General features: G+C 44.0%; 1 protein-coding gene across 1 annotated transcript in view; it reads left to right on the forward strand.

Annotated features, from left to right (window-relative positions):
• PPTC7 (PTC7 protein phosphatase homolog) overlaps nucleotides 1-24,941 on the forward strand; it is a 53,417-nt gene that overhangs the window by 21,781 nt on the left and 6,695 nt on the right. Inside the window, exons 2-4 of the mRNA XM_010379087.2 lie at nucleotides 12,103-12,282; nucleotides 17,962-18,160; nucleotides 24,597-24,720. Of these exons, the coding sequence (XP_010377389.1) occupies nucleotides 12,103-12,282; nucleotides 17,962-18,160; nucleotides 24,597-24,720 (503 nt within the window). The remainder of the gene's footprint in view (nucleotides 1-12,102; nucleotides 12,283-17,961; nucleotides 18,161-24,596; nucleotides 24,721-24,941) is intronic.

Raw genomic sequence — 24,941 nt, forward strand, 5'->3', positions numbered from 1 at the left:
TTGAGATGGAGTTTCGCTTTTGTTGCCCAAGCTGGAATGCAATGGTGCAATCTCGGCTCACTGGAACCTCTGCCTCCTGGGTTCTAGTGATTCTCCTGCCTCAGCCTCCTGAGTAGCTGGGATTACAGGCATGCGCCACCACGCCTAGCTAATTTTTGTATTTTTAGTAGAGACAGGGTTTCACTATGTTGGTCAGGCTGGTCTCGAACTCCCGACGTTAGATGATCTGCCTGCCTCAGCCTCCCAAAGTGCTGGGATTACAGGTGTGAGCCACCACACCCGGCCAATTTATTTTATTTTTAAAATAGAGACAGTGTCTCGCTCTTTCACCCAGGCTGGATTGCAGTGGCATAGTGATAGCTCACTGCAACTTCAACCTCCTGGGCTCAAGCGACTCTCCCTTTGGGATAATTATTTGCAGGTATATTTCACAGTCCTGAATCACAGGGGAGTGTTTTTTGTTTTTTGTTTTGTTGGGGGTTTTTTTGAGGTGGGTCTTGCTGTGTTACCCAGGCTCGAGTACAGTGGCACAATCACAGCTCCCAGACTCAAGTGATCCTTCTGCCCCTGTCCCCCAAGCAACTCGGACCACAGGCGTGTTGGCCACCATACCTGGCTAATTTTTTGTCTTTTTAGTAGAGACGGAGGTTTTACCATGTTGCTTAGGTTGCTCTCGAACTCCTGAGCTCAAATGATCTGCCCGCCTCAGCCTCCCACAGTGCTGGGATTACAGGCATGAGCCACTGCTTCCCGTTGGGAACGTTCTTAAGTGCCCAAATAGTTGAGGTTTAAGAAATGTTGATATAGGCTGGATGCAGTAGTTGACGCCTGTAATCCCAGCACTTTGGGAGCCCAAGGCTGTGTCTGGGGGAATCACTTGAGGTCAGGAGTTTGAGACCAGCCTGGCCAACATGGCAAACCCCATGTCCGTATACAAATACAAAAATTGGCCAAGCAAGGTGGTGGGTGCCTATAATACCAGCTACTGGGGAGGCTGAGGCAGGAGAGTCGCTTGAACCTGGGAGGCGGAGGTTGCAGTGAGCTGTGATTGCACCACTGCCCTCCAGCCTGGGCCACAGAGTGAGACTCCATCTCAAAGAAGAAAGAAAGAAAAGAAAAAGAAATGTTGATATAAATGTGATCTGTTCCATTGGATAGGAAATTGACTTTCTACTCTGATCTCATTATAGTGCTTCATGCTGTGATGTCTTTAGACAAATGAGGTTGGCTCTGAGAACACTATAGTCTTTGAAAAGTCTCAGCATCTGAAAATAAGATGGCTGTCATACTGCAATAAATACTGCTTAGCCCCCTTTCTCATTAGATGGCCCCTTACTGCAGAAAGCGTAAAAGCAGATACCCTTATTCCTCAGAGTACAGAGGGTCTCCTGATACTTCTATTATTCAATGCTTGTGATCCTGCGAGATTCTTACTCAGTTTCTCCTCTAGAGTTTCAATTCACTATCAAGTACCCATCCTAGTAGGCAGGAAATGTGTTTCACTGATGGAAAGACAATCCATGTAGAGCCCGTATGCTGCTTTGGAATGCGAGGCTTGATGTAAGATGGCTTGAGATCATGAAAGATGCAAGGAATGGCCGGGCGCGGTGGCTCAAGCCTGTAATCCCAGCACTTTGGGAGGCCGAGACAGGTGGATCACGAGGTCAGGAGATCGAGACCATCCTGGCTAACACGGTGAAACCCCGTCTCTACTAAAAATACAAAAACCAGCCGGGCGAGGTGGCGGGCGCCTGTAGTCCCAGCTACTCGGGAGGCTGAGGCAGGAGAATGGCGTAAATCCGGGAGGCGGAGCTTGCAGTGAGCTGAGATCCGGCCACGGCACTCCAGCCTGGGCGACAGAGCAAGACTCCGCCTCAAAAAAAAAAAAAAAAGAAAGAAAGATGCAAGGAATAAAGCTGTTAACTTTGGGTACTACTTAATATTTGAAATTCTGCCAGAGTGTACATTAAATACATTTGTGAACAAAATCAAATTGTTGTTCTTCATTGATGCTTATATTAAAATTGAAATTTAGCATTTATTCTCTAGGCATCACTTTCTTCTAGAAAACGTTTACTTTGTAGGTAACTGCATGTCAGTCTGAAGATGAGTGCAGTAGGAAGGGTTTAAAATAATTGCAACATCATGCTGATGGCTGATAATGGAGGACAGTGCTGGAGAGGCTCTTGCTGATTTTGACTAGTTCAGAAGTCTTTCTTACAGTGAGCCTTTTGCAATTACACAGTTAGGCGACTGTGTAATTGGGAAGATAGGATTTTTAAGATAGCTATCATTTGGTTATAACTACCTTTTTTTTTTTTTTGGAGACAGTCTCGCTCTGTCGCTCAGGCTGAAGTGCGGGTAGTATGATCGCAGTGATCACAGCTCATTGCACCATTGACCTCCTGGACTCGAGCAATCCTCCCACCCTCAGCCTCCTGTTTAGCTGGAACTAACTTCAGGTGTGTGCCACCATCCCTGGCTGATTTTTAAATGTTTTTGTAGAGACAGGTTTTGCTTTGTTGCCCAGGCTGGTCTCGAACTCCTTAGCTCAAACAATCCTCCTACCTCAGCCTCCCAATATGCTGGGATTACAGGTATGAGCTACCACTCCTGGTCATAACTACCATTTTGCATGGTTATACAATTTTGGCAAAGACAAAAACGTGTTAATTAGAAAAATGAAAATTGCTTAAAAATTTTCTTCTTGGCTGGGCTCAGTGGCCCATTCCTGTAATTCTAGCATTTTGGGAGGCCGAAGCAGGAGGATCACTTGAGCCTAGGAGTTCAAGACCACCCTGGGCAACATGGCGAGGACCCATCCCTACAAAAAATAAATAGCTGGGAATGGTGGCACATGCTTGTAGTCTCAGATATTCGGGAGGCTGAAATGGGAGAATCTCTTGAGTTCAGGAGTTCGAGGCCGCAGTGAGGTATTACTGCGCCACTGCATTCCAGTCTGGGTGACAGAGTGAGATCCCATTTCTTTTTTTTTTTTTCCTGAGGTGGCAGCTTGCTCTGTCGCCCAGGCTGGAGTACAGTGATGCAATCTTGGCCCACTGCAACCTCCACCTCCTTCAAGTGATTCTCCTGCCTCAGCATCCCAAAAAGCTGGGATTACAGGCACGCACCACCACGCCCAGCTAATTGTTGTATTTTTAGTAGAGACGGGGTTTCATCGTGTTGGACAGGCTGGTCTTGAACTCGTGACCTCAAGTGATCTGCCCACCCCCGCCTCCCAAAGTGCTGGGATTACAGGCGTGAACCACCACGCTGGGCCCGAGACCCCATTTCTTTAAAAAAAAAAAAATGTTTTTTCTTCTTATAAACACTTAATGATGGCAGACACCCAGAACTACTCTTTCTGCTCCCCTTTTTAACTCTTAACCGTAGAAAATCAGTCTGTGAGACCAGGCATGATGACTTGTGCTTGTAATCCCAGCACTTTGGGAGACTGAGGCAGGAGGATCACTTGAGCCCAGGAGTTTGAGACCAGCCTGGGCAACATAATGAGACCGCATCTCTACAAAAAAGTAAAAAAAAAAAAAAATGAGTTGTGTGTGGTGGTGCATTCCTGTAGTCATAGGTACTCTGGAGGCTGAAGTGGGAGGATCCCTTGAGCCCAGGAGTTCGAAGTTACAGTGAGCTGTGTTTGCACCACTGCACTCCAGCCTGGGTGACAGAGCAGGATGCTGTTAAAAAAAGAAAAAGGGGCTGGGCGCAGTGGCTCAAGCCTGTAATCCCAGCACTTTGGGAGGCCGAGACGGGCGCATCACAAGGTCAGGAGATCAAGACCATCCTGGCTAACCCGGTGAAACCCCATCTTTACTAAAAAATACAAAAAACTAGCTGGGCAAGGTGGCAGGCGCCTGTAGTCCCAGCTACTCGGGAGGCTGAGGCAGGAGAATGGCGTAAACCCGGGAGGCGGAGCTTGCAGTGAGCTGAGTTCCGGCCACTGCACTCCAGCCGGGGCGACAGAGCAAGACGCCGTCTCAAAAAAAAAAAAAGAAAAAGGGAAAAAAAATCAGTCTGTGGAAAACCTAATAAAATACTTTGTAGAAACATAAATACTATAACTATTTTCTAATTGCTCATTTTGCTTCATAAAACTGACATTTCCATTGAAAAGATAAAACTAGGTTGGGCACGGTGGTTCACGCCTGTAATCCCAGCACTTTGGGAGGCCGAGGTGGGCGGATCACAAGGTCAGGAGTTCGAGAACATCCTGGCCAACACGGTGAAACCCCGTCTCTACTAAAAATACAAAAAATTAGCCGAGCGTGGTGGTGTGTGCCTGTAGTCCCAGCTACTGGGGAGGCTGAGGCAGGAGAATCACTTGAACCCAGGAGGCGGAGGTTACAGTGAGCCAAGATCACACCACTGCACTCCAGCCTGGGCGACAGAGCGAGACTCCATCTGAAAAAACATAAACAAACAAAGAAACAAAAAAAGGCACTAAAGGATTTTTCTGTGTCTCTTCTCAGTCTTTTGCTCAGCTATTTCTGATATGTAACCATTATCGTAATCTAATAGTGATTTTAATTGGATTTTGGGTCAAAGGAAACATTTAAGCTAGATGTGTGCTCACGGAATGTTATTAATGGAGACATAAGATGATTACAGTGAATTAAAGGAAATAGCTTCTATATTCGGTGCAACCTCTTTATCTTGGCATTCAAGGCCTTTCTAGTTATTAATTCAGCCTACTTTTTAGTTTCACTTCTCTCTGCCTCCATAGAGATTATATCATTCTGACAAACTGGATACCCTACCTGAGCGTCTCATTCACCACTAAGGTATCAATTCTCAGATTTTCTGGCCCCAACTTGCCTTGCCAGCCGCAAACTCATAGTTCCTCACTTTATACACAACACTTCCACAAAGATGCCCTGCTGGCACTTGAAGTTCGACATACCCAAGACAGAATTAAATGTCTTTTAAAGGCATTTACACGCCCTTGCCAACTATAGAATAATCTAATCAATACTTTCTCATTCCCCAAATCCAGAAACAGTAGTTCCCCCTTATTTGAGGTTTCAGTTACCCATTGATGTGTTTTGGCATTGTCCTCACTCAGATTTCATCTTGGATTGTAGTTCCCATAATAATCCCCATAAACCCCCATGCTACTGTTGTGATAGTGAGTTCTCATAAGATCTGATGGTTTTATAAGGGGCTTTTCCCCTTTTGCTCAGCACTTCTCTCTCCTGCTGCCATGTGAAGAAGGATGTGTTTGCTTCCCCTTCTGCCATGATTGTAAGTTTCCTGAGGCCTCTCCAGCCGTGCAGAACTACGAATCAATTAAACCTCCTTCCTTTATAAATTACCTAGTCTCAGGTATTTCTTCATAGCAGCATGAGAATGAACTAATACACCCACATTACGTAACAATAATAGAGACCACATTCACACAACATTTATTATAGTATATTGTTATAATTGTTCTATTTTATTATCGTTGTTAACCTCTTTTTTTTTTTTTTTTTTTGAGACGGAGTCTCGCTCTGTCGCCTAGGGTGGAGTGCAGTGGCCGGATCTCAGCTCACTGCAAGCTCCGCCTCCTGGGTTTACACCATTCTCCTGCCTCAGCCTCCCGAGTAGCTGGGACTACAGACACCCGCCACATCGCCCGGCTAGTTTTTTGTATTTTTTAGTAGAGACGGGGTTTCACCGTGTTAGCCAGGATGGTCTCGATCTCCTGACCTCGTGATCCGCCCTTCTCGGCCTCCCAAAGTGCTGGGATTACAGGCTTGAGCCACTGCGCCCGGCCGTTAACCTCTTAACTATGCCTAATATATATATATTAAACTTGGCCAGATGCAGTGGCTCATGCCCATAATCTCAGCACTTTGAGAGGCCAAGGTGTGAGATTGCTTGAGCCCAGAAGTTTGGGCAACATAGTGAGACCTTGTTTCTACAAAACTTAAAAAAAAAAAAATGCTATATGTGTCGGGGTGTGTCTGTAATCCCAGCTACTAAGGAGGCTGACGTGGGAGGAACACTTGAGCCCAGGAGTTCAAGACTGCAGTGAGCTATGATCAGGTCACCACTCCAGCCTGGGCTAGAGTGAGACCCCATCTCTTAAAAGAAAACAAAACTATTACTAAGTCATTTTAGTTTTTCTTTTGTTGGTACTAAGTTTTTGGAATCCAGAATGTATTTTACACTTAATAGTAAGCACTTCTCAATCCAAACAAGTGACATTTTAGACTCAATAGCCACACGTGGCTAGTGGCTCCCATGTTAGACAGCACAGGTCAGTAGCATAAAGAACTTTAAGAAATCTTGAACTGGCATTCTTGATTTTCTACAACTTTCGCTGCTGCTCTGCATTTTTCAGCTTCTCCCTGCTCACCCAAGCCCCAGTGTCTAGTTGTCTGCCTTTCTTTTCTTCTTGTTATCCTTCCCTGCCACGGAAATCTGGCTGACCCCCGCCAGGGACTATCCGAATGCCACTTTCAGAGCAGGCTGGCACTGTTCTTGAGGTGCTCCATTCTCGTCGTGTCCGTAAGCACTGACCACTGGCTGTTGACCATCCCGCAGCAGCGTTTATGGGAGCCATTTGTCTGATTTCTCTGTGAAAAGTCTAACTCCCCACTAGCAGGGGAGCTTCTCAGAGACTGGCCTTCTCTCAGCCCCCTTATTTCCTAGCTCAGTGTGCACAATATGGTGGTCCACGTGTGGCCTGCATTTGCTCTTAGGGTATTCTTATTCTTATCCTTTGCTGTTTGATAGTTGTATTCCTGACATCTTTGGGATCTTAAGCAATTTCTCCTTTAACAATTAGTTTTCTTTACCTTTGAAATGTATTCTGAATGAAATTTCCCTTTATATCTGTATTAGTTCCACTGTTTAAAGTGTGTTCTTGCTCTTTGCAGTCTGAAGCTTTTGCTTATGCAATAGAGGACATTAATTTCTGTGTAGAAACAACCACCTAATATGAATAAAATTAGGTTTCATATATACATGTAGTAGGTTATTCTAGTTTTAGTCTGATTCTTATCCCAAATACAACTCTTCCCCTCATATAACTTAGTTATATATATATGTACTGTATTAAGGCTTTTTTCCCTACAGCTTTATTGAAGAGTTTATATGCTTTTTGAATTTCTGTCTCCCCTAAAGAGATTTGGTCAGTGGTGTTTTGCTCGGCATCCTTTGCCTGTGTGAAAAAGCAAACAGGTGCCCGAAAGGTTGCGCTCTATTCTGGGAGAAATCTGATTAATGTTGAAGGGCTGTGTCAGGTCAGACTCAACCTGCTGACAGATTATTTAGTGAGTGTGAGGATCGAGGATCAACTCTAAACGTTATCTTAGATTTTAATAGTTTTCTTGTGAAGGGCATTTGCAGATTAAACCAGTTTGTAGTTAAAGTTAATTGAAGTTGTACCAGAGACTAGTTAAGAAGAAATTCTTCCCTGAAGCAGGCAGTAGTTTGGAAAGAATGAATGATTCATCAGATAGTGTTGCAAGGCTTATAGTTATATTCTGTATTTTAACATAAATTGTTGTGTTTTAAATTGTGAAATCTTACTCCTAGTAAAATAAGAATTTCTCCAAAGAAGTTCCTATTTAAATGATCTTAAATTCTCTTAATATAAAAAGTTTCCCAAATCTCCTCACAACTCCTTGAAAAACAGAGTGAAATGTGCTGTTCCTTGTAAGATAGATTCCTAGTTAGCCCGGCTGCTTCTCTTTCCCTCAGCCTCACCCCTCAATCCACGTGTTCTGTTTCATGGATCCCAAATGTCTGCACACCTCTAACCACACTGCCAGCAGATTGCGAGTGGAATATGAAAGTGGACTATGAAATGGATCTCTTACTTAATCTCCTCCTTCCACTCTTGCTCTCCACACAGCAGGCAAAAGGGTCTTTTTTCTTTGTAAACTTGTTATCGTTATTATTTAAATGTTGTGTTATGGAAATTTCAAATATATATCAAAGTAGAGAAATGGGTGTACTTCTTATTCAGCTTCTATTCATGGCCAGTCTTGTTTCATCTGTGCTTCTATCACTCCTGCTTCAACCCCTTAAATATTTTGAAACCAATCCCAGACTTTTTATTACTTTAATTAGCTAGTTTGGAATTGCCCCATCGTGAAATTTGGCTTATTGGTTGGTCACATAGTTGGGGAAAGTTGCTGTCCCAATGGTGATAAACTATTTGTCGCCTTCTTTATGTCTTCCAATTCTGTTTCCTCTTACTTTTTCAGTGTGTTCCCTTTCTTTTTGATAACTACCATCCCCAGAGAAATAGTCTCACGTGTCCAATTCATGTTAAGCCCTTTTTTCAGGGATGTATATATAGGCACTCTGCTACTTTTGTACCAAATACATTCTTAAAGTTGAATGTACACATAAATGTGTATATGGGAAGGAAGTTTCATGCTCAGAAAGTTTTAAAAATTATACAATCCCTGTTTTAAAAAATCATGTGATACATGCTCATGATAAAAATAAAATTAAAACAATACAGAATAGTATGAAGTAAAAGGCAAAAATTCCCATTTTGTTCATGGATCATTTTCAGTTCCTTATTTTTTTTTTTTTTTTTGAGATGGAGTCTCGCTCTGTCGCCCGGGCGGGAGTGCAGTGGCCGGATCTCAGCTCACTGCAAGCTCTGCCTCCCGGGTTCACGCCATTCTCCTGCCTCAGCCTCCCGAGTAGCTGGGACTACAGGCGCCCGCCACTTCGCCCGGCTAGTTTTTGTATTTTTAGTAGAGACGGGGTTTCACCATGTTAGCCAGGATGGTCTCGATCTCCTGACCTTGTGATCCGCCCGTCTCGGCCTCCCAAAGTGCTGGGATTACAGGCTTGAGCCACCGCGCCCGGCCTTTCCAGTTCCTTATTTCTAAAGCAACCATTGCTAATATGTCTTATGGATCCTTCCAGAAAGACCATTTAAAGCCTTAATAATGTATATTTTTGACATTTTCTCTCAGTGTCTTTGAATTTAGTAGATAGAAATTAGTTTTAGTGTTGGAAAGAATAGCTTGGTGTTTTGCAAGAGTTTGAGTAGAAGATTGTATGATGGCTTTGATATTTTATTGACTTTCTTAAACACTAATTTCCTCTTGATAAAGGAGCTTTAATCAGACTCTGAACTCATCGGCAACTCTTTGGGCCTATGAAAAGCTCTATACTAGTACTATCCAGTAGAAATATAATATAAGCCACATATGTAATTTTAAATTTCCTAGTATTCATATTAACTAAAAATAAAAAGAGGCCAGGCATGGTGGCTTACGCCTGTAATCCCAGCACTTTGGGAGGCTGAGGCAGGAGGATCAGTTGAGCCCAGGAGTTCAGAACCAGCCTGGGCAATATAGTGAGATCCTGTCTCTGTATTGCCAGACAAACAAAAACTAGCTAGGTGTGGTGGCACGACCCTGTAGTCCTTGCTACTCAGGAGGCTGAGGTAGGAGGATCACTTAAGCCTGGTAGTTCAAGACTGCAATGAGCTGTGATCCTAACACTACACTCCAACCTGGACAACAGAGCAAGCCACTGTCTGTGAAAATAATAATAATTAATTTTTTAAAAGGTGACATTTGGCCGGATGCAGTGGCTGATGCCTGTAATCCCAGCACTTTGGGAGGCTGAGGTGGGCAGATCACTTGAAGTCAGGAGTTTGAGACCAGCCTGGCCAACATGGCAAAACCCTGTCTCTCCTACAAATAAAAGCCAGGTGTGGTGTTGAGCACCTGTAGTCCCAGCTAGGGAGGCTGAAGCAGGAGAATCACTTAAACCTGGGAGGCAGAGGTTGCCGTGAGCTGAGATCATGCCACTGTCCTTCAGCCTGGGTGACAGAGCGAGACTCTGTCTCAAAAAAAAAAAAATAGGTAAATAAAGAAAGGTGAGCTCAGTCTTGATAATGCATTCTCTTTGGTGCTTTATATCCAAAATATTCTTTCTTTTTCTGTTTCATTTTTTGAGGCCAGGTCTTGCTGGTCCACCCACGCTGGAGTGCAGTGGTGTAATCATGGCTCACTGTAGCCCCAACCATGGGGCCTCAAGCAGTCCTCCCGCCTCAGCCTCCTGAGTAGCTGGGACTACAGGTGCACACCACTATGCCCGGCTAATTTTTTTATTTTTAGTGGAGTGCAGTGGTGTAATCATGGCTCACTGTAGCCCCAACCATGGGGCCTCAAGCAGTCCTTCCACCTCAGCTTCCTGAGTAGCTGGGACTGCAGGTGCACACCACTATGCCTGGCTAATTTTTTTATTTTTAGTAGAGTCAGGGACTCACTGTGTTGTCCAAGCAGGTCTTGGGGGGCCGGGTGCGGTGGCTCATACCTGTAATTCCAGCACTTTGGGAGGCCGCAGGCAGCAGATGATGAGGTCAGGAGATGAGACCGTCCTGGTTAACACGGTGAAACCCCTTCTCTACTACAAATACAAAAAAATTAGCCAGGTGTGGTGGCATGCACCTGTAGTCCCAGCTAATCGGGAGGTTGAGGCAGGAGAATCCCTTGAACCCGGGAGGCGGAGAGGTTGCATTGAGCTGAGATCACACCACTGCACTCCAGCCTGGCGACAGAGCGACGGAATTTCACTCTTGTTGCCCAGGCTTGAATGCAATGGCGCAATCTCGGCTTATCTCAACCTCTGCTTCCCGGGTTCAAGCGATTCCCCAACCTCAGCCTCCCAAGTAGCTGGGATTACAGGTGCCTGCCACCATACGTGGCTAATTTTTTGTATTTTTAGTAAAGACGGGGTTTCACCATGTTGGTCAGGCTGATCTCGATCTCCTGACCTCAGGCAATCTACCTGCCTTGGCCTCCCAAAGAGATTATACTTTTTTTCATGTTAAGTTTTCAAAATCCACTGTGTTTTTTTTTTGTTTGTTTTTTGTTTTTTTTTTTTTTTGAGACGGAGTCTTGCTGTGTCGCCCAGGCTGGAGTGAAGTGAAGCAATCTTGGCTCACGGCAAGCTTGGCTTCCCGAGTTCACGCCATTCTCCTGCCTCAGCCTCCCGAGTAGCTGGGACTACTAGGTGCCCGCCACCACGCCCGGCTAGTTTTTCGTATTTTTAGTAGAGACAGGTTTTCACCAAGTTAGCCAGGATGGTCTCAATCTCCTGACCTCATGATTTGCCCTCCTTGGCCTCTCAAAGTGCTGGGATTACAGGTGTGAGCCACCGCGCCCAGCCCACTGTGTGTTTTATACTTAGAGGGGCACATCTCAGGTTGGGCTACCCTCATTTCAGATGCGCAGTAGCCACGTGCGGAATAGCTATTGTATTGTACAGTACCGCCCTCTACAGGGTAGAAGGAGAGGGGATGGGATATGTTCTCAATTTTGTTCTTTATTTCCCAGTGATTGACCAATGTTTGCAGCTTTTGATGTTCTTTGTGATCTCCAGCTCTGCCTCAGTTGTATCATCACTAGCATCAGCACTTTGTTTAAAAATCAGTTTTCATTCTTATAAAAGACAACAAAGTATTAATGACAAATACATCTATACACAGATGCTAATCCTGCTGAAATTGAACTCTTGGCTGGTAGGCAATGCCACCCTGTGGTAGCTCAAAAGTTTATTCATCAGTATATGAAAGGCCAAATTCTAAGTAGAGAATGTGGCTTAGGAGTGTTAGTGTAGAATACATTAAACGTGAGTGCTTTTTATAATGAACTTTGGAGTAAATATATGTAGTAGCATGTAGTGAAATTAACTGTTAGGAGAAAACAGAGGTAAGAATTCCTGGGCCGGGCGCGGTGGCTCAAGCCTGTAATCCCAGCACTTTGGGAGGCCGAGACGGGCGGATCACGAGGTCAGGAGATCGAGACCATCCTGGCTAATACGGTGAAACCCCGTCTCTACTAAAAAAAAATACAAAAAACTAGCCGGGCGCGGTGGCGGGCGCCTGTAGTCCCAGCTCCTCGGGAGGCTGAGGCAGGAGAATGGCGGGAACCCGGGAGGCGGAGCTTGCAGTGAGCTGAGATCTGGCCACTGCACTCCAGACTCCAGCCTGGGCGACAGCGCGAGACTCCGTCTCAAAAAAAAAAAAAAAAAAAAAAAAAAAAAAAAAAAAAAAAAAAAAAAAGAATTCCTGAGAAGTTGGTAAGATTGTTCTTTTAATGTAATTTTTTTTTTCTTCAGGGGTCGCAGATGGTGTAGGAGGCTGGAGAGACTATGGAGTTGATCCGTCTCAGTTCTCAGGGACTTTAATGCGGACATGCGAACGTTTAGTAAAAGAAGGACGGTTCGTACCTAGTAATCCCATTGGAATTCTCACCACAAGCTACTGTGAGTTGCTGCAAAATAAAGTACCTTTGCTCGGTAAGTGGATATCCTATGTGTTTTCCTTTAACGAAGCCCCCCAGATATTTAAAAACAAAACCAAGAAAATCACTTATTGGACCAGCTTTTTTCTGAGGCTCTTCCTACTAAGCAGAGTGTGATAGAGAAACTATAGGCTAACCGCTGGGCACAGTGGTTCACGCCTGTAATCCCAGCACTTTGGGAGGCTGAGGCGGGCAGATCACCTGAGGTCGGGAGTTCGAGACCAGCCTAACCAACATAGAGAAACCCTGTCTCTACTAAAAATACAAAAATTCGCCGGGCATGGTGGCGCATGCCTGTAATCCCAGCTACTTGGGAGGCTGAGGCAGGAGAATCACTTGAACCCGGGAGGTGGAGGTTGCAGTGAGCCGAGATGGCGCCATTGCACTCCAACCTGGACCACAAGAGCGAAACTCTGTCTCCAAAAAAAAAAAAAAAAAAAAGAGAGAGAAACTATAGGCTAACCAGAATACTTAGTACTGTTTGGAGGGAATGTGGATAGGTACAGCACTTCAGAAAACAATTTGGTGTTAAATATGAACACATAGTATGCCGCAGCAATTGCACTTCTAGGTGTTTACCCTAGACTAGAGAAACTCTTGCACAATACGTGAACCAAGAGATAGGTATGAGAATGTTCTCAAAATGTTGCCAATAATAGCAGAGAACTGGGGACAACCTAAAAGTCTGTCTGTTGTAGAAAAATACATTGTGAAAAGAAATGACTTAAAGCTGCATGCTCTACTCAGGAACATGTTGTGAAGGGAAGAGAGAACATTGCAGAATTCCACCTAACAGATTCCACATATTTCAAGTTTAGAAACATAAAAAGTTAAAACTGTATTGTTGAGGGATTCTAAAATTTGGTAAAAGAAGAAAGAAGAGCAAGAGGAAAGAAAAGAAAGGATCTGGCCGGCAAAATTCAGTTCATTACCTGTAATGAGTTCAAGTTGTGTTTGGTCACCCCACACTGCTAACAGGTGATTAGTTGGTGAAATAACTTGGCACAAATTAGATCCCCGATAATCTTGTATTAGAAAACTTAAAACCAAATATCTAGGGGTTGTTTATCTGGTATGCTAATGGAGCATCCTTTGGCCAGGCCTCTACATTTGTTTGTTAAATGATTTCCTGGGAACTTACCCAGCCTTCTAAGCAGACTCTCAGGGTATTATTACATTTCTGCTCATTGCCAGCATCTTTCTAGTTACTAGAAAGCCTCCCTCCCAGTCACCATTGACATTTAAAATCAGCCTCTGTTCGGCCGGGCGCGGTGGCTCACACCTGTAATCCCAGCACTTTGGGAGGCTGAAGTTGGCGGATCACAAGGTCAGGAGATTGAGACCATCTTGGCTAACACAGTGAAACCCTGTCTCTACTAAAAATACAAAAAATTAGCCCGTGTGGTGGCGGGCGCCTATAGTCCCAGCTACTTGAGAGGCTGAGGCGGGAGAATGGCATGAACCTGGGGGAACTTGCGGTGAGTCAAGATCGCACCACTGCACTCCAGCCTGGGCAACAAAGCAAGACTCCGTCTCAAAAAAAAAAAAAAAAAAAAAATCAGCCCCTGTTCAGTGTTAATGGAGATCACCACAGTTGTAGAATTTGCCTTCAGTTTAAAGTCCTTTGTAAGGAGTACTTTTTATCAGTCTGCTGTCTTCTGTCTTTGTGCTGTGATTAACTAACTTGTTTTTCTTCAAACTGAGGAGGAATCTTGTCTTGCAGTTGCAGTATATACTGCTTTGTCTGAATTTCCTGTTTTGGACATGCAATCTGGAGCTTGCCTAGCACAGTGAAACATTCTAGATTCTATTTCTAGCACCTCTCTGTCAACTTGCTGTGTGACTTTGGGCAACCCACTTAACCTCTGATCTCCTTGCTTCACATGTTAAATGGAGAGAGAGCCCCTAGACACAGATTCCAGGGGCCTGCCTCCTGCATGTTCTCAAGAGTGGCTCTGCTGACCCCCTGACCCCCGATCATTGACTTGAGATAACCGGTTACAAAACACATAACTATCCTGATTTTACACTTTAAAAGCTTTGGTTTTTGCTGTGCTTTTTTTCCTATTCCACTTTCCCTTTCTTTCTGTTCACCCTCATGTATCTGGGAGATATTAATAAAATATATTTAAATTTAATATTAGAGAAAATAATACTTTCTTGCATTGAATATTGTGATTACTTTTTTCTCCTAAAAGGCACATTGAAGTAGTCTTTCATCACCATGTTTGACATACCTCTTTTTCACAAAATCTACACATCTCTAGGCTGTTGGTAATGAAACTCAAGCATATTTTGACAAAGACAGGCTGCTGAGTTTTACTGAACTTCAGCTAGATATAATTGTAAATCATGACAACTTTATAAGTTAGGTAATTTTTTTTTTAATCCAGCAATTGCGAAAAAGCCTACAAAGCAATTCCAATATAAAAGGCAAGCTGGTAGCTGTAACCATTTATTTCTTTGACTTTCTAGCTGTGTTTGGGTCTAAGGGCATTACAGACTAATTGTTGACATATATGATTTCCTCAGAAACCCTTTAATGGATTGATAAGGTCCTAAGCAGCCAGCGTATCTTAAGAACGTGAGGGATTGGTCCTAATAAGGTTATCCCTTTTTCTGCCACACAAAAGGCTTAGTAGTAGTTTACAAAATAAGGGGCTGGGTGATAACAATATTTCCATTTGAGGATGAGGGACTCGCCTGGGTTCCCATCTGTACGGGTCATTTGTCTAAACATCCTACGCTGTGGTTCTCAGCACCGCTTTTCTTACTCATCTTTGCCTGCTTATTCCTCTCCAAGCACATGAGAATGATGAGCTTTTCTCCCAATATTAGGCTGCTGGGGCCTGAGCCATGTGCACACATCAGGAATTTGAGGAGGCAAAGGAGGAGGGTACACTCCAAGCCCAGATGGTTCTGTAAGGCCGGGCTTATACTCGTTGGTGCTGCTTTGGATACTGAAGCTCAGTCACTCACCAGGACTGTTTTGATTCCAACGCGGCGAGTTACTGTCACAGGGTAGCAAAGGATAGCCTGACTTCATCAGTGAGTAATAACGGGTCACATGAGTCCTTCTTGCAGCAGAATTTTCAAGGATGTGCTACTCGGGTTGTTTTTCTTTCTCAGAATATAATCCCATGAGTTTTCAGAAGATGTTTTGGGTGGTGATCTATTAATGATAAATGGTTAGAGTTGATGTGCAGTGAGTTAGGAAGGAAAGGTAATGGGCAATCCTTGTTACTGTAAGCTATGGAGCGGGTTATCTGACAGCACTACCTGTGAGTTATAGTACCCATGCTTTGCTTTTCATTGACACTTAATGGCTAGCATAGTATGAGTTTAGTACTAATGCATATACTGTAGATAACAAGGAAATGGAATTTCTGTACGTTAGCATGAGAAAGATATGTATATTTTTAAGTGTTTTTAAGTTACTTTGTTAGGACAAAATTAACAAGAATTACCCATAATCCCACTAAGAAAACTATTAACATTTGAGTGATTATGCTTTCAGATTTTTTTTCTGTGCGTATTTGTGCATAGAAGAATGGTAACTTGAATTGAGTCTACTGTGTGCTCACAACAGCCCCATGAGGTAAATACATAGGTACTTAATGTTATTCCCCTCTGCCTTTTTTTTTTTTTTTTTTTTTTTTGAGACAGGGTCTTGCACTGTTGCCCAGGCTGGAGTACAGTGGTGCAATCCCAGCTCACTGAAACCTCCGCCCCCCCGGGTTCAAACAATTCTTGTGCCTCAGCCTCCCAAGTAACTGGGATTACAGGCGTGCACCACCACGTCCAGTTGATTTTTTGTATTTTTAGTAGAGAGGGGATTTCACCTTGTTGGCCAGGCTTAGAGGCTTAGTCTCAAACTCCTGGCCTTAAATGATCCACCCGCCTCAGCCTCTCAAAGTGCTGGGATTACAGACATGAGCCACCATGCCTGTTTTGTCAGGAAGAAACAAGTCTGGAGAGAATAAGTGACTTGCCATGGTCATATAACTGGAAAATGATGACACACTGGGATTTAATACAGCTGGTTCCATGGCCCATTTGTTTTGTTTTCCTTTTAACCATCATTTAAATAATTTAGACTTTGCCTATTGCTTTTTTAAAAAAATTTACTTCTAGTAAACATTACTCTTTTTGGTGTACAGTTCTTTAAGTTTTGACATCATCTTTTGTTAAGGAAACTTTCATGAGTTTGTAATCTACTTATTTTAAAGTTACCTTTCCTTTCAAATATATTTTATATAATTTTAATGGCTATAAAATAGCTAACACTATCTGTTGTAAGGGTTTGACATGACTTAACTAATTTTAATCCTTAGAAACAATTCTGTGAGGTACTTACTGTTATCCCTGTTTTTGTGGATGAGGAAACTGGGGCACAGAGAGGTTAAATAGCTCTCTCCGTCACAGAGCTGGGAAGTGGCAGAGTTAGGATTCAGACATAGGCAGGCTGACTCCAGAGCCTGTACTCCTGAGTATTACGTGATGGTGTATCTTTGCACTGTATGGATGTACTGTAATTTATTTAACCAGTCCCTTATTTTAGATGTTTAGATTGTTTCTAGTTCTTCCTCATCTTAAGCAATGTTTTTGTACTTAAGTCTTGTTTGTCCCTCTAATTATTTTCTTAGCATAAATTCTCACAGATGGAATTGCTAGATGAAAGGAGGTACATTTTTCAGGGCTATCTTGCCCTCCAGGAAAGTTGTTTACTTTTACTTTTCACTCCCACAGAATGTTCTGTGCAGTGGGCATGTTCCCTACACTTTGCCAACACCATGCATTATCTTCTTTTGACTCGTGTTAAACTAATAGGTGAAAAGCGTTACTAGTGAGGTGGTCATTTTTTCATATATTTACAGATCATCTACATTTATTTCTTTGTGAACTGCCTATTTTTCTATGTTGCCATTTTTCTGGTGGAGGTAGGTATAGGTTTAACTGTTAGTACTTGAGAGCGGTCTCTGCTAGTTGTGCCGTTAGCGTTTCAGTCTAGGGAAGATTCTGTGGCCCGGGCACAGCTAAGCTATCTTGAGTTCTTTGCCCAGAGTCTCTGTCGAATGAACAGGTTGATTCCACAAGCTGCCTGCAGAAATTTGGTCTTGTTGCCTCATAGTGAGTGAGTCATTAGTCTCCAATAAAAGTTCTTCATGACCTCAACAGATGGAAATCTGGTTTAAAATTGTAGTTATGTGCCCTGTCTTAAATGTTGGTGAATTTTGTGGAGAAGGCTTCCTGCCAGTGACTAATAAGAAATGTCAGGAAAATGTAACATTTTCATTCTGGCATTTAAGTATTAAAACTTAATATCTCAACAACATGCTTTTGAGCATTTGGCATAGGTGATAGCACTACTGTTGAAATAGTGTGATTAAATACCAGTCATTTTTATTGCTTTCTATCACTGCAAATGGAAGAATTCAGATCATCGGTGGCCCAATTACTATTTATAATACAAATCTTTTTTCTTTCCCCACCATGTTAACCCTGATCAGGGTATTATTGACATTCATAGAGGATGTGGAGCATAACTAAGAAAGGTCCTGTTTAGGCAAAGGAGATTCAAATTATGGTGTGTTGCTCCTTGGGATTATGTGTTAATGTGTGTGCAAAGGCAGCCTAGGAAGAAAAAATAAATGGAGATGATTTTTGTTTCTAGGTAGCAGCACCGCCTGCATTGTGGTGCTGGACAGAACCAGCCACCGCTTACACACAGCAAACCTGGGCGATTCAGGCTTCCTGGTTGTCAGGGGTGGTGAAGTTGTGCACCGATCAGATGAGCAGCAGCATTACTTCAACACTCCATTCCAGCTCTCAATCGCTCCCCCTGAAGCTGAGGGAGTCGTCTTGAGTGACAGGTAATCTCCCCTCTCAGCCATTAAATGTGAGCAGGATGTGGTTCATTCATAGTCCCCTCCTGTCCCCCTTGAATGCAGTGAGGTAGGTATTTCCATGAAAAGAAGACAGAGAATGTCCTCATCAAGAGGACCTTTTAGTTTAACTTTGAAAGATACTTTGCTGGAACTAGACAATCTAGCTCAGTGGAATTCTGATAAATACCCAATAATTTGACAAGACCATGAAAATGCTATTTCAGGCTTACAGAATATCAGTTTTTCATATCAACACCACATGGTACATACAGTACCTTTATGAAATTGTGCTGGAGAAATGAGTCATTGTTCATGCATGCCATTGCTTATACAAGATTTTGCATACATTGTTGGGGAAGAGCACAAACAGACATCTGCGTTATTTATCAGAGTAACTTCCTGATTCTCTAGACCTCTTATTACATGCATCAAATAGAACTTGCAGGAAATTGAATCAAAATGGTCTTGAGTGGCTGGGCACGGTGGCTCACGCCTATAATCCCAGCGCTTTGGGAGGCTGAGGTGGGTGAATCACTTGAGGCCAGGAGTTCAACACCAGCCTGGCCAACACGGTGAAACCCCATCTCTACTAAAAATGCAAAAATTGGCTGGGCGTGGTGGCGGGCGTCTGTAGTCCCAGCTACTCGGGAGGCTGAGGCAGGAGAATCACTTGAACCCGGGAAGCAGAGGTTGCAGTGAGCCGAGATCACGCCACTACACTCTAGCCTGGGTGACAGAGCAAGACTCTGTCTCAAAAAAAACCAAAACGTTAAAGCCAGAATGGTCTTGAGGTGGGCACAGTGGTGTAGAACCATAGTCCCAGGTACTTCAGAGGCTGTGGCTGGAAAATCGATAGAGTCCAGCCTGAGCGACATAGCGACACCCTGTCTCTTAAAAAAAGTGGTCTTGGATATGTTCTTTGATAATGTTATTGAGGTATTCTCTTTTTCTTTCTCACGTCTTTTCTCAATTCACTTTTAAATTGTCAAGAGCATTCCAAGATGGTACTTTTTTCTTCCCCTCCTTCTCTGAGACAGAGTCTTGCTCTTGTTGCCCAGGCTGGAGTGCAATGGCGTGATCTCAGCTCACTGCAACCTCTGTCTCCCGGTTCAAGTGATTCTCCTGCTTCAGCCTCCCGAGTAGCTGGGATTACAGGCGCCCGCCACCACGCCCGGCTAATTTTTGTATTTTTAGTAGAGTTGGCGTTTCACCGTGTTGGCCAGGCTTGTCTGAAACTCCAGGCCTCGTGATCCACCCGCCTCGGCCTCCCAAAGTGCTGAGATTAACAGGCATGAGCCACTGTGCCCAGCCAAGACAGTGCTTTTTTGAGTTGACTTTTACAGTTTTTCTTTTCTTAGATGAGTATCCAGAGTAAGGCAAAGCCCCAGATTTCAGTGTCTTTAACAATCTTATAGCTTTATAGGACCTGGCACAAACATCACTGGCAATTCATAAATGTTGATTAATGGACAATGAGCCTTTTGTAAAAATAGAAGCATTCTAGCAAGTACTTGTCTCTGCTTAATAGCTCTTATTAAACCAGCTCTTAGGTCCAAACTAAGATAAAATGAATTATTATTGCCATCTTTTAAACTGGAATGAGCATGTTATATAATTAAATATTCAGTATTGCCCATCTAAAAAGTAACTTTAGCAGTATAAGTAACTTTTTAAAAGTCTAAATATTCTTCCAATTATGGTCACCAGCCCAAATCCGAAAGTAAAAAGTAAAAGTAGGCGGGTGACCATAATTGGAAGAATATTTGATTCTAGCCCCTTCTTAAGTTGGCTGTAATCTACATTATTGTTAGCCACACTGGAGTGGGGAGAACTCTGAACCCCAAGGCCTCCATAGAGCCCAAGCTCAGATCACAGTTTTTGGAGACTGGTGCTTTAATTTTTTCTTCATTTGATTCTTCTTGTTGGGCTGCCAGGCACCAAAGCAGCCCTGCCATATCTCACACACTGTCTGTGGGACAGACAGGTTGGGGCAGTACTCTGCCAGCGTGCCAACGAGGTGGAGGTGGCTTCCCCTGGAGCCCAGAGACAGCTCGCTAGCATGTGATTTCAGCTCATGTTTCAGTGCAGTCAAAAGTTTCCAGCAGCACAGTATGTTCAATCAAAATGGGCAAAACTGCAGCTGGCAGAACACCAAGCTCATGGGTGGGAGTGTTAGGAGAGGACGAACAGTCCAATGGGAGCAAGACTCTCACAGACAGAATAGCAAAGGACACTCCTGGGGAAAGAAAAACCTCAGCATAAAACAGAGCTTCAGTGCCAACCTGGTCATTAATCTACACTTCTACAATCGGATTAGCTTTCAAAGGCTGAGTAGATGAGAGCATCTTGCATGGTTTTCTCTTTATTCCACAGAGAGAATTGACCTGATTTCCCCCAGTTTTACAGTCTTTTTCCTTTTTTTTTTCATGCTGCGTGTATCTCCTTAGTTAATGGTCCCTCTTATCTACAGAATATTATTTTAACCTTAACTCGCAGGTTTTCCTTTAGTAGACATTTTTACAAAATGTTGATTATCTAAATGTGTAAGTGAAAGTCGGTTCCCTGCAGCAACACGTGGCAGAACTTCACATGTACCACCTTCTTCCTCAGTCAAGTGAAGATAAACCAGAAATTTTCTGAGTGCATTTAGTGTGAATCCTCATAGGCATGTGTGCTTTTGTTTGGTAGTTTTTATGCTTTCTCTTCACAAATGTTGTCACATGTTGCTTACACAAGTGTTGGGGTTTTTCTGTCAAGCTTAGGGTGTCTGGTGCCTCCCTTCCAGGTCAGTATCTGATTTGCTTTCCTGGCTCTTGTTCCTTTATTACAGGTTAAGGCAGATTATCAGATCTCACCTTTCCCTCCCCAGGGAGGCCTGGAAGGCGTGAAACTGGCCTTAAGAAGTACCCAAGAGGCCGGGCACGGTGGCTCATGCCTGTAATCCCAGCACTTTGGGAGGCCGAGGCGGGCAGATCTCAAGGTCAGGAGATCGAGACCATGGTGAAACCCCGTCTCCACTAAAAATACAAAAAAATTAGCCAGGCACAGTGGCGGGTGCCAGTAGTCCCAGCTACTCGGGAGGCCGAGGCAGGAGAATGTCGTGAACCCAGGAGGTGGAGCTTACGGTGAACTGAGATCGCGCCACTGCGCTCCAGCCTGGGCGACAGAGCAAGACTCTGTCTCAAAAAAAAAAAAAAAAAGAGGAAGTGCCCAAGAACCAGCCTCAGGAGGCCATGATCTCTGAATATAAGATCTTTTCTCCCCACCCAGGGTTTTCCCCCATTTTTATGGATGCATCTGTTTGTTTTTTTTTTTTTTTTTTTTTTTTTTAAGAGTTGTACACAAAAAAGTTTAGTGAGACATCTGCCCCTGTTTCTGTCCTCCGCCACATTCTCTCCTCAAAGGCAGCTGCTATGAGCAGTTTCTTCTTTTTTTTTTTTTTTTTTTTTTTTTTTTTTTTTTTTGAGACAGATCTCGCTCTGTTGCCCAGGCTGCTGGAGTGCAGTGGCGCAGTCTTGGCTTACTGCTACCTCTGCCTCCCTGGCTCTGGCAGTTCTCCTGCCTCAGCCTCCCGAGTAGCTAGAATTACAGGCGTGCACCACCATTATCTAAGTTTTTGTACTTTTTTAGTAGAGACGGGGTTTCACCATGTTGGCTAGGCTGGGCTTGAACTCCTGACCTCAAGTGATCTGCTCACCTTGGCCTCCCAAAGTGCTCAGATTACAGGCATGAGCCACCACCCACAGCCCACTATGAGCAGTTTCTTTGATTCTCTCTAGATTTATTCTCTGCATATAGAAGCATCCGTATCTGTGTGTCTTTCTGCCCCCTTTTTTTTATGGAAATGGTTGCACATACCGTCTGCACCTTGCTTTTTTCTTCAACAGTATACTGAAGAGTTTTTTTCCCCAATTTGGAGAGTCAAATATTTAGCTGCTTCTTTCATTTAGTTATGCAACAGATACTTCTTTTTTCTTTTTTCTTTTTTTGAGATGGAGTCTCACTTTGTCGCCCAGGCTAGAGTGCAGTGGTGCCATCTCAGCTCACTGCAACCTTCACCTCTGGGGTTGAAGCAAGCGATTCTCCTGTGTCGGCCTTCCGAGTAGCTGGGATTATAGGCACACGCCACCATGCCACCATGCTTGGCTAATGTTTATATTTTTAGCAGAGATGGGGTTTTACCATGATGGCCAGGCTGGTCTTGAACTACTGACCTCAAGTAATCTGCCTGCCTCAGCTTCCCAAAGTGCTGGGATTACAGGCGTGAGCCACCATGCCTAGTCAAGATACCAAGATATTTCTTGAAGACGTGTTACACCAGGCACACTAATAAATACCCATGTATGGTGAGCACTTTGGGACCCTGGGGAGACACAGAGTCCTTACTGTGCCAATACACTGTAGATATTTCAGGTGAATGAATTCTTTTTTTTCTTCTTCTTCTTTTTTTTGAGACGGAGTTTCGCTCTTATAGCCCTAGCTGGAGTGCAGTGGCGTGATCTAGCTCACTGCAACCTCTGCCTCCCAGGTTCAAGCGATTCTTCTGCCTCAGCCTCCCTAGTAGCTGGGATTATAGGCGCATGCCACCACGCCCGGCTAATTTTTTGTATTTTTGGTAGAAATGAGTTTTAACCAGGCTGGTCTCGAACTCCTGACCTCAGGTAATCCGGCCAAGTCTCACTCTGTCGCCAGGCTAGAAGGCAGTGGCACAATCTTGGCTCACTGCAACCTCCATCTCCCGGGTTCAAGCAATTTTCCTGCCTCAGCCTTCTGAATAGCTGGGATTACAAATGTGTGCCACCACGCCCAGCTAATTTTTAAATTTTTAGTAGAGATGGAGTTTCACCATGTTGGTCAGGCTGGTCTTGAACTCCTGGGTGATCCACCTGCGTTGGCCTCCCAAAGTGCTGGGATTACAGGCGTGAGCCACCACGCCCAGCAGTGAATGAATTCTTTTTTTTTTTTTCTTTTTTTTTTGAGACGGAGTCTCGCTCTGTCTCCCACGCTGGAGTGCAGGGACTGGATCTTGGCTCACTGCAAGCTCCACCTCCCGGGTTCACACCATTCTCCTGCCTCAGCCTCCCGAGTAGCTGGGACTACAGGCTGCGCCACCTCGCCCAGCTAGTTTTTTGTATTTTTTTAGTAGAGACGGGGTTTCACCGTGTTAGCCAGGATGGTCTCGATCTCCTGACCTCGTGATCCACCCGTCTCGGCCTCCTAAAGTGCTGGGATTACAGGCTTGAGCCACCGCGCCTGGCCTAGTGAATGAATTCTTATAGGATTGGCATGTTGTTCTCCACAGGTACTCATCATCCCACCCTCACGGCACCCCAGGAGCCAGATTCAAATATCCAAGGAAACTGATGAGTGAAATATGTGAATAAGAGAGGGTGGGCTGGGCGACTGGTGATTACAGTGGCTCATGCCTGTAATCCCAGCACTTTGGGAGGCCAGGGCAGGTGGATCACCTGAGGTCAGGAGTTCAAGACCAGCCTGGCCAACATGGCAAAAGCCTGTCGCTACTAAAAATGTAAAAAAAAAATTAGCCGGGCGTGGTGGTGCATGACTGTGGTCCTACAGGCACTATTTTACATGCCTGTAGTCCCAGCTACTCGGGAGGCTGAGACAGGAAAATCGCTTGAACCTGGAAGGCAGAGGTTGCAGTGAGCCTATATCATGCCACTGCACTCTAGCCTCCAGCCTCCACGACAGAGTGAGACTTGTCTCCAGTTGTCTCCAAAAAAAAAAAAAAAAAAAAAAAGCTGGGCACAGCGGCTCACGCCTGTAATCCCAGCACTTTGGGAGGCCGAGGCAGGCAGATCACAAGGTTAGGAGAGCAAGACCATCCTGGCAAACACGGTGAAACCCTGTCTTTACTAAAAATACAAAATTTTTAGTAAAGGGCATGGTGGCGGGCGCCTGTAGTCCCAGCTACTCGGGAGGCTGAGGCAGAATGGCGTGAACCCGGAGGGGCGGAGCTTGCAGTGAGCAGAGATCATGCCACTGCACTCCAGCCTGGGTGACAGAGACTCCATCTCAAAAAAAAGGAGAGAGAGGGAGGATGGAATTTGGCTCTAAAGTATTAGGAATAAAGACTCATTTCCACTTGGATTTTAGAGGTGTGTTAGATCTGACTCAGAAGAGAACCCTTCCTCCTTCTCAGCCACTTGTGACTAATCATCATACTTGGTTTTACTCAGGAGTTTCAGTTAAAATTTTGAAACATTTTATATTAGTTTTCAATTAACTTTTTTCAGGGTTGGGAGTTTCAGAGTGACTTTTTAAAAAAATTGATTACATTATTATAAATTAGTTTTTCTTGCAAAAGGCTTATTACATTGTAAAATAGTGCCTGTAGGACATTTTGAACTCATCTCTAAAGGGCCTTTTTAACTTTGTCCATCTCCTGTCCTTGCCACAGTCCGGATGCTGCTGATAGCACGTCTTTTGATGTCCAGTTAGGAGACATTATCCTGACGGCAACAGATGGACTCTTTGACAACATGCCTGATTATATGATCCTTCAGGAGCTAAAAAAGTTAAAGGTAATTAACTCAAAGGTTAGCTCTTGGGAACAGTGGCCCTCTCTGGACACCTGAGTTTTATGGATTCAGTTGCATTATCTCTTTGTAGTTTTGGAAAGAACTATTTTGTGAATTTCAGGAAACTAATAATAGCTCTGGTCTTTCAAATAATTAGAGCACTTGGAAAAAGAAGCTTCCTACCCAAGTTTTTCATAGGCTGGTAAAAATAGGAAAAGTCTAGA

The sequence above is a fragment of the Rhinopithecus roxellana genome, chromosome 10 (assembly GCF_007565055.1).
Source record: "Rhinopithecus roxellana isolate Shanxi Qingling chromosome 10, ASM756505v1, whole genome shotgun sequence".
NCBI classification, from domain to species: Eukaryota; Metazoa; Chordata; class Mammalia; order Primates; family Cercopithecidae; genus Rhinopithecus; species Rhinopithecus roxellana.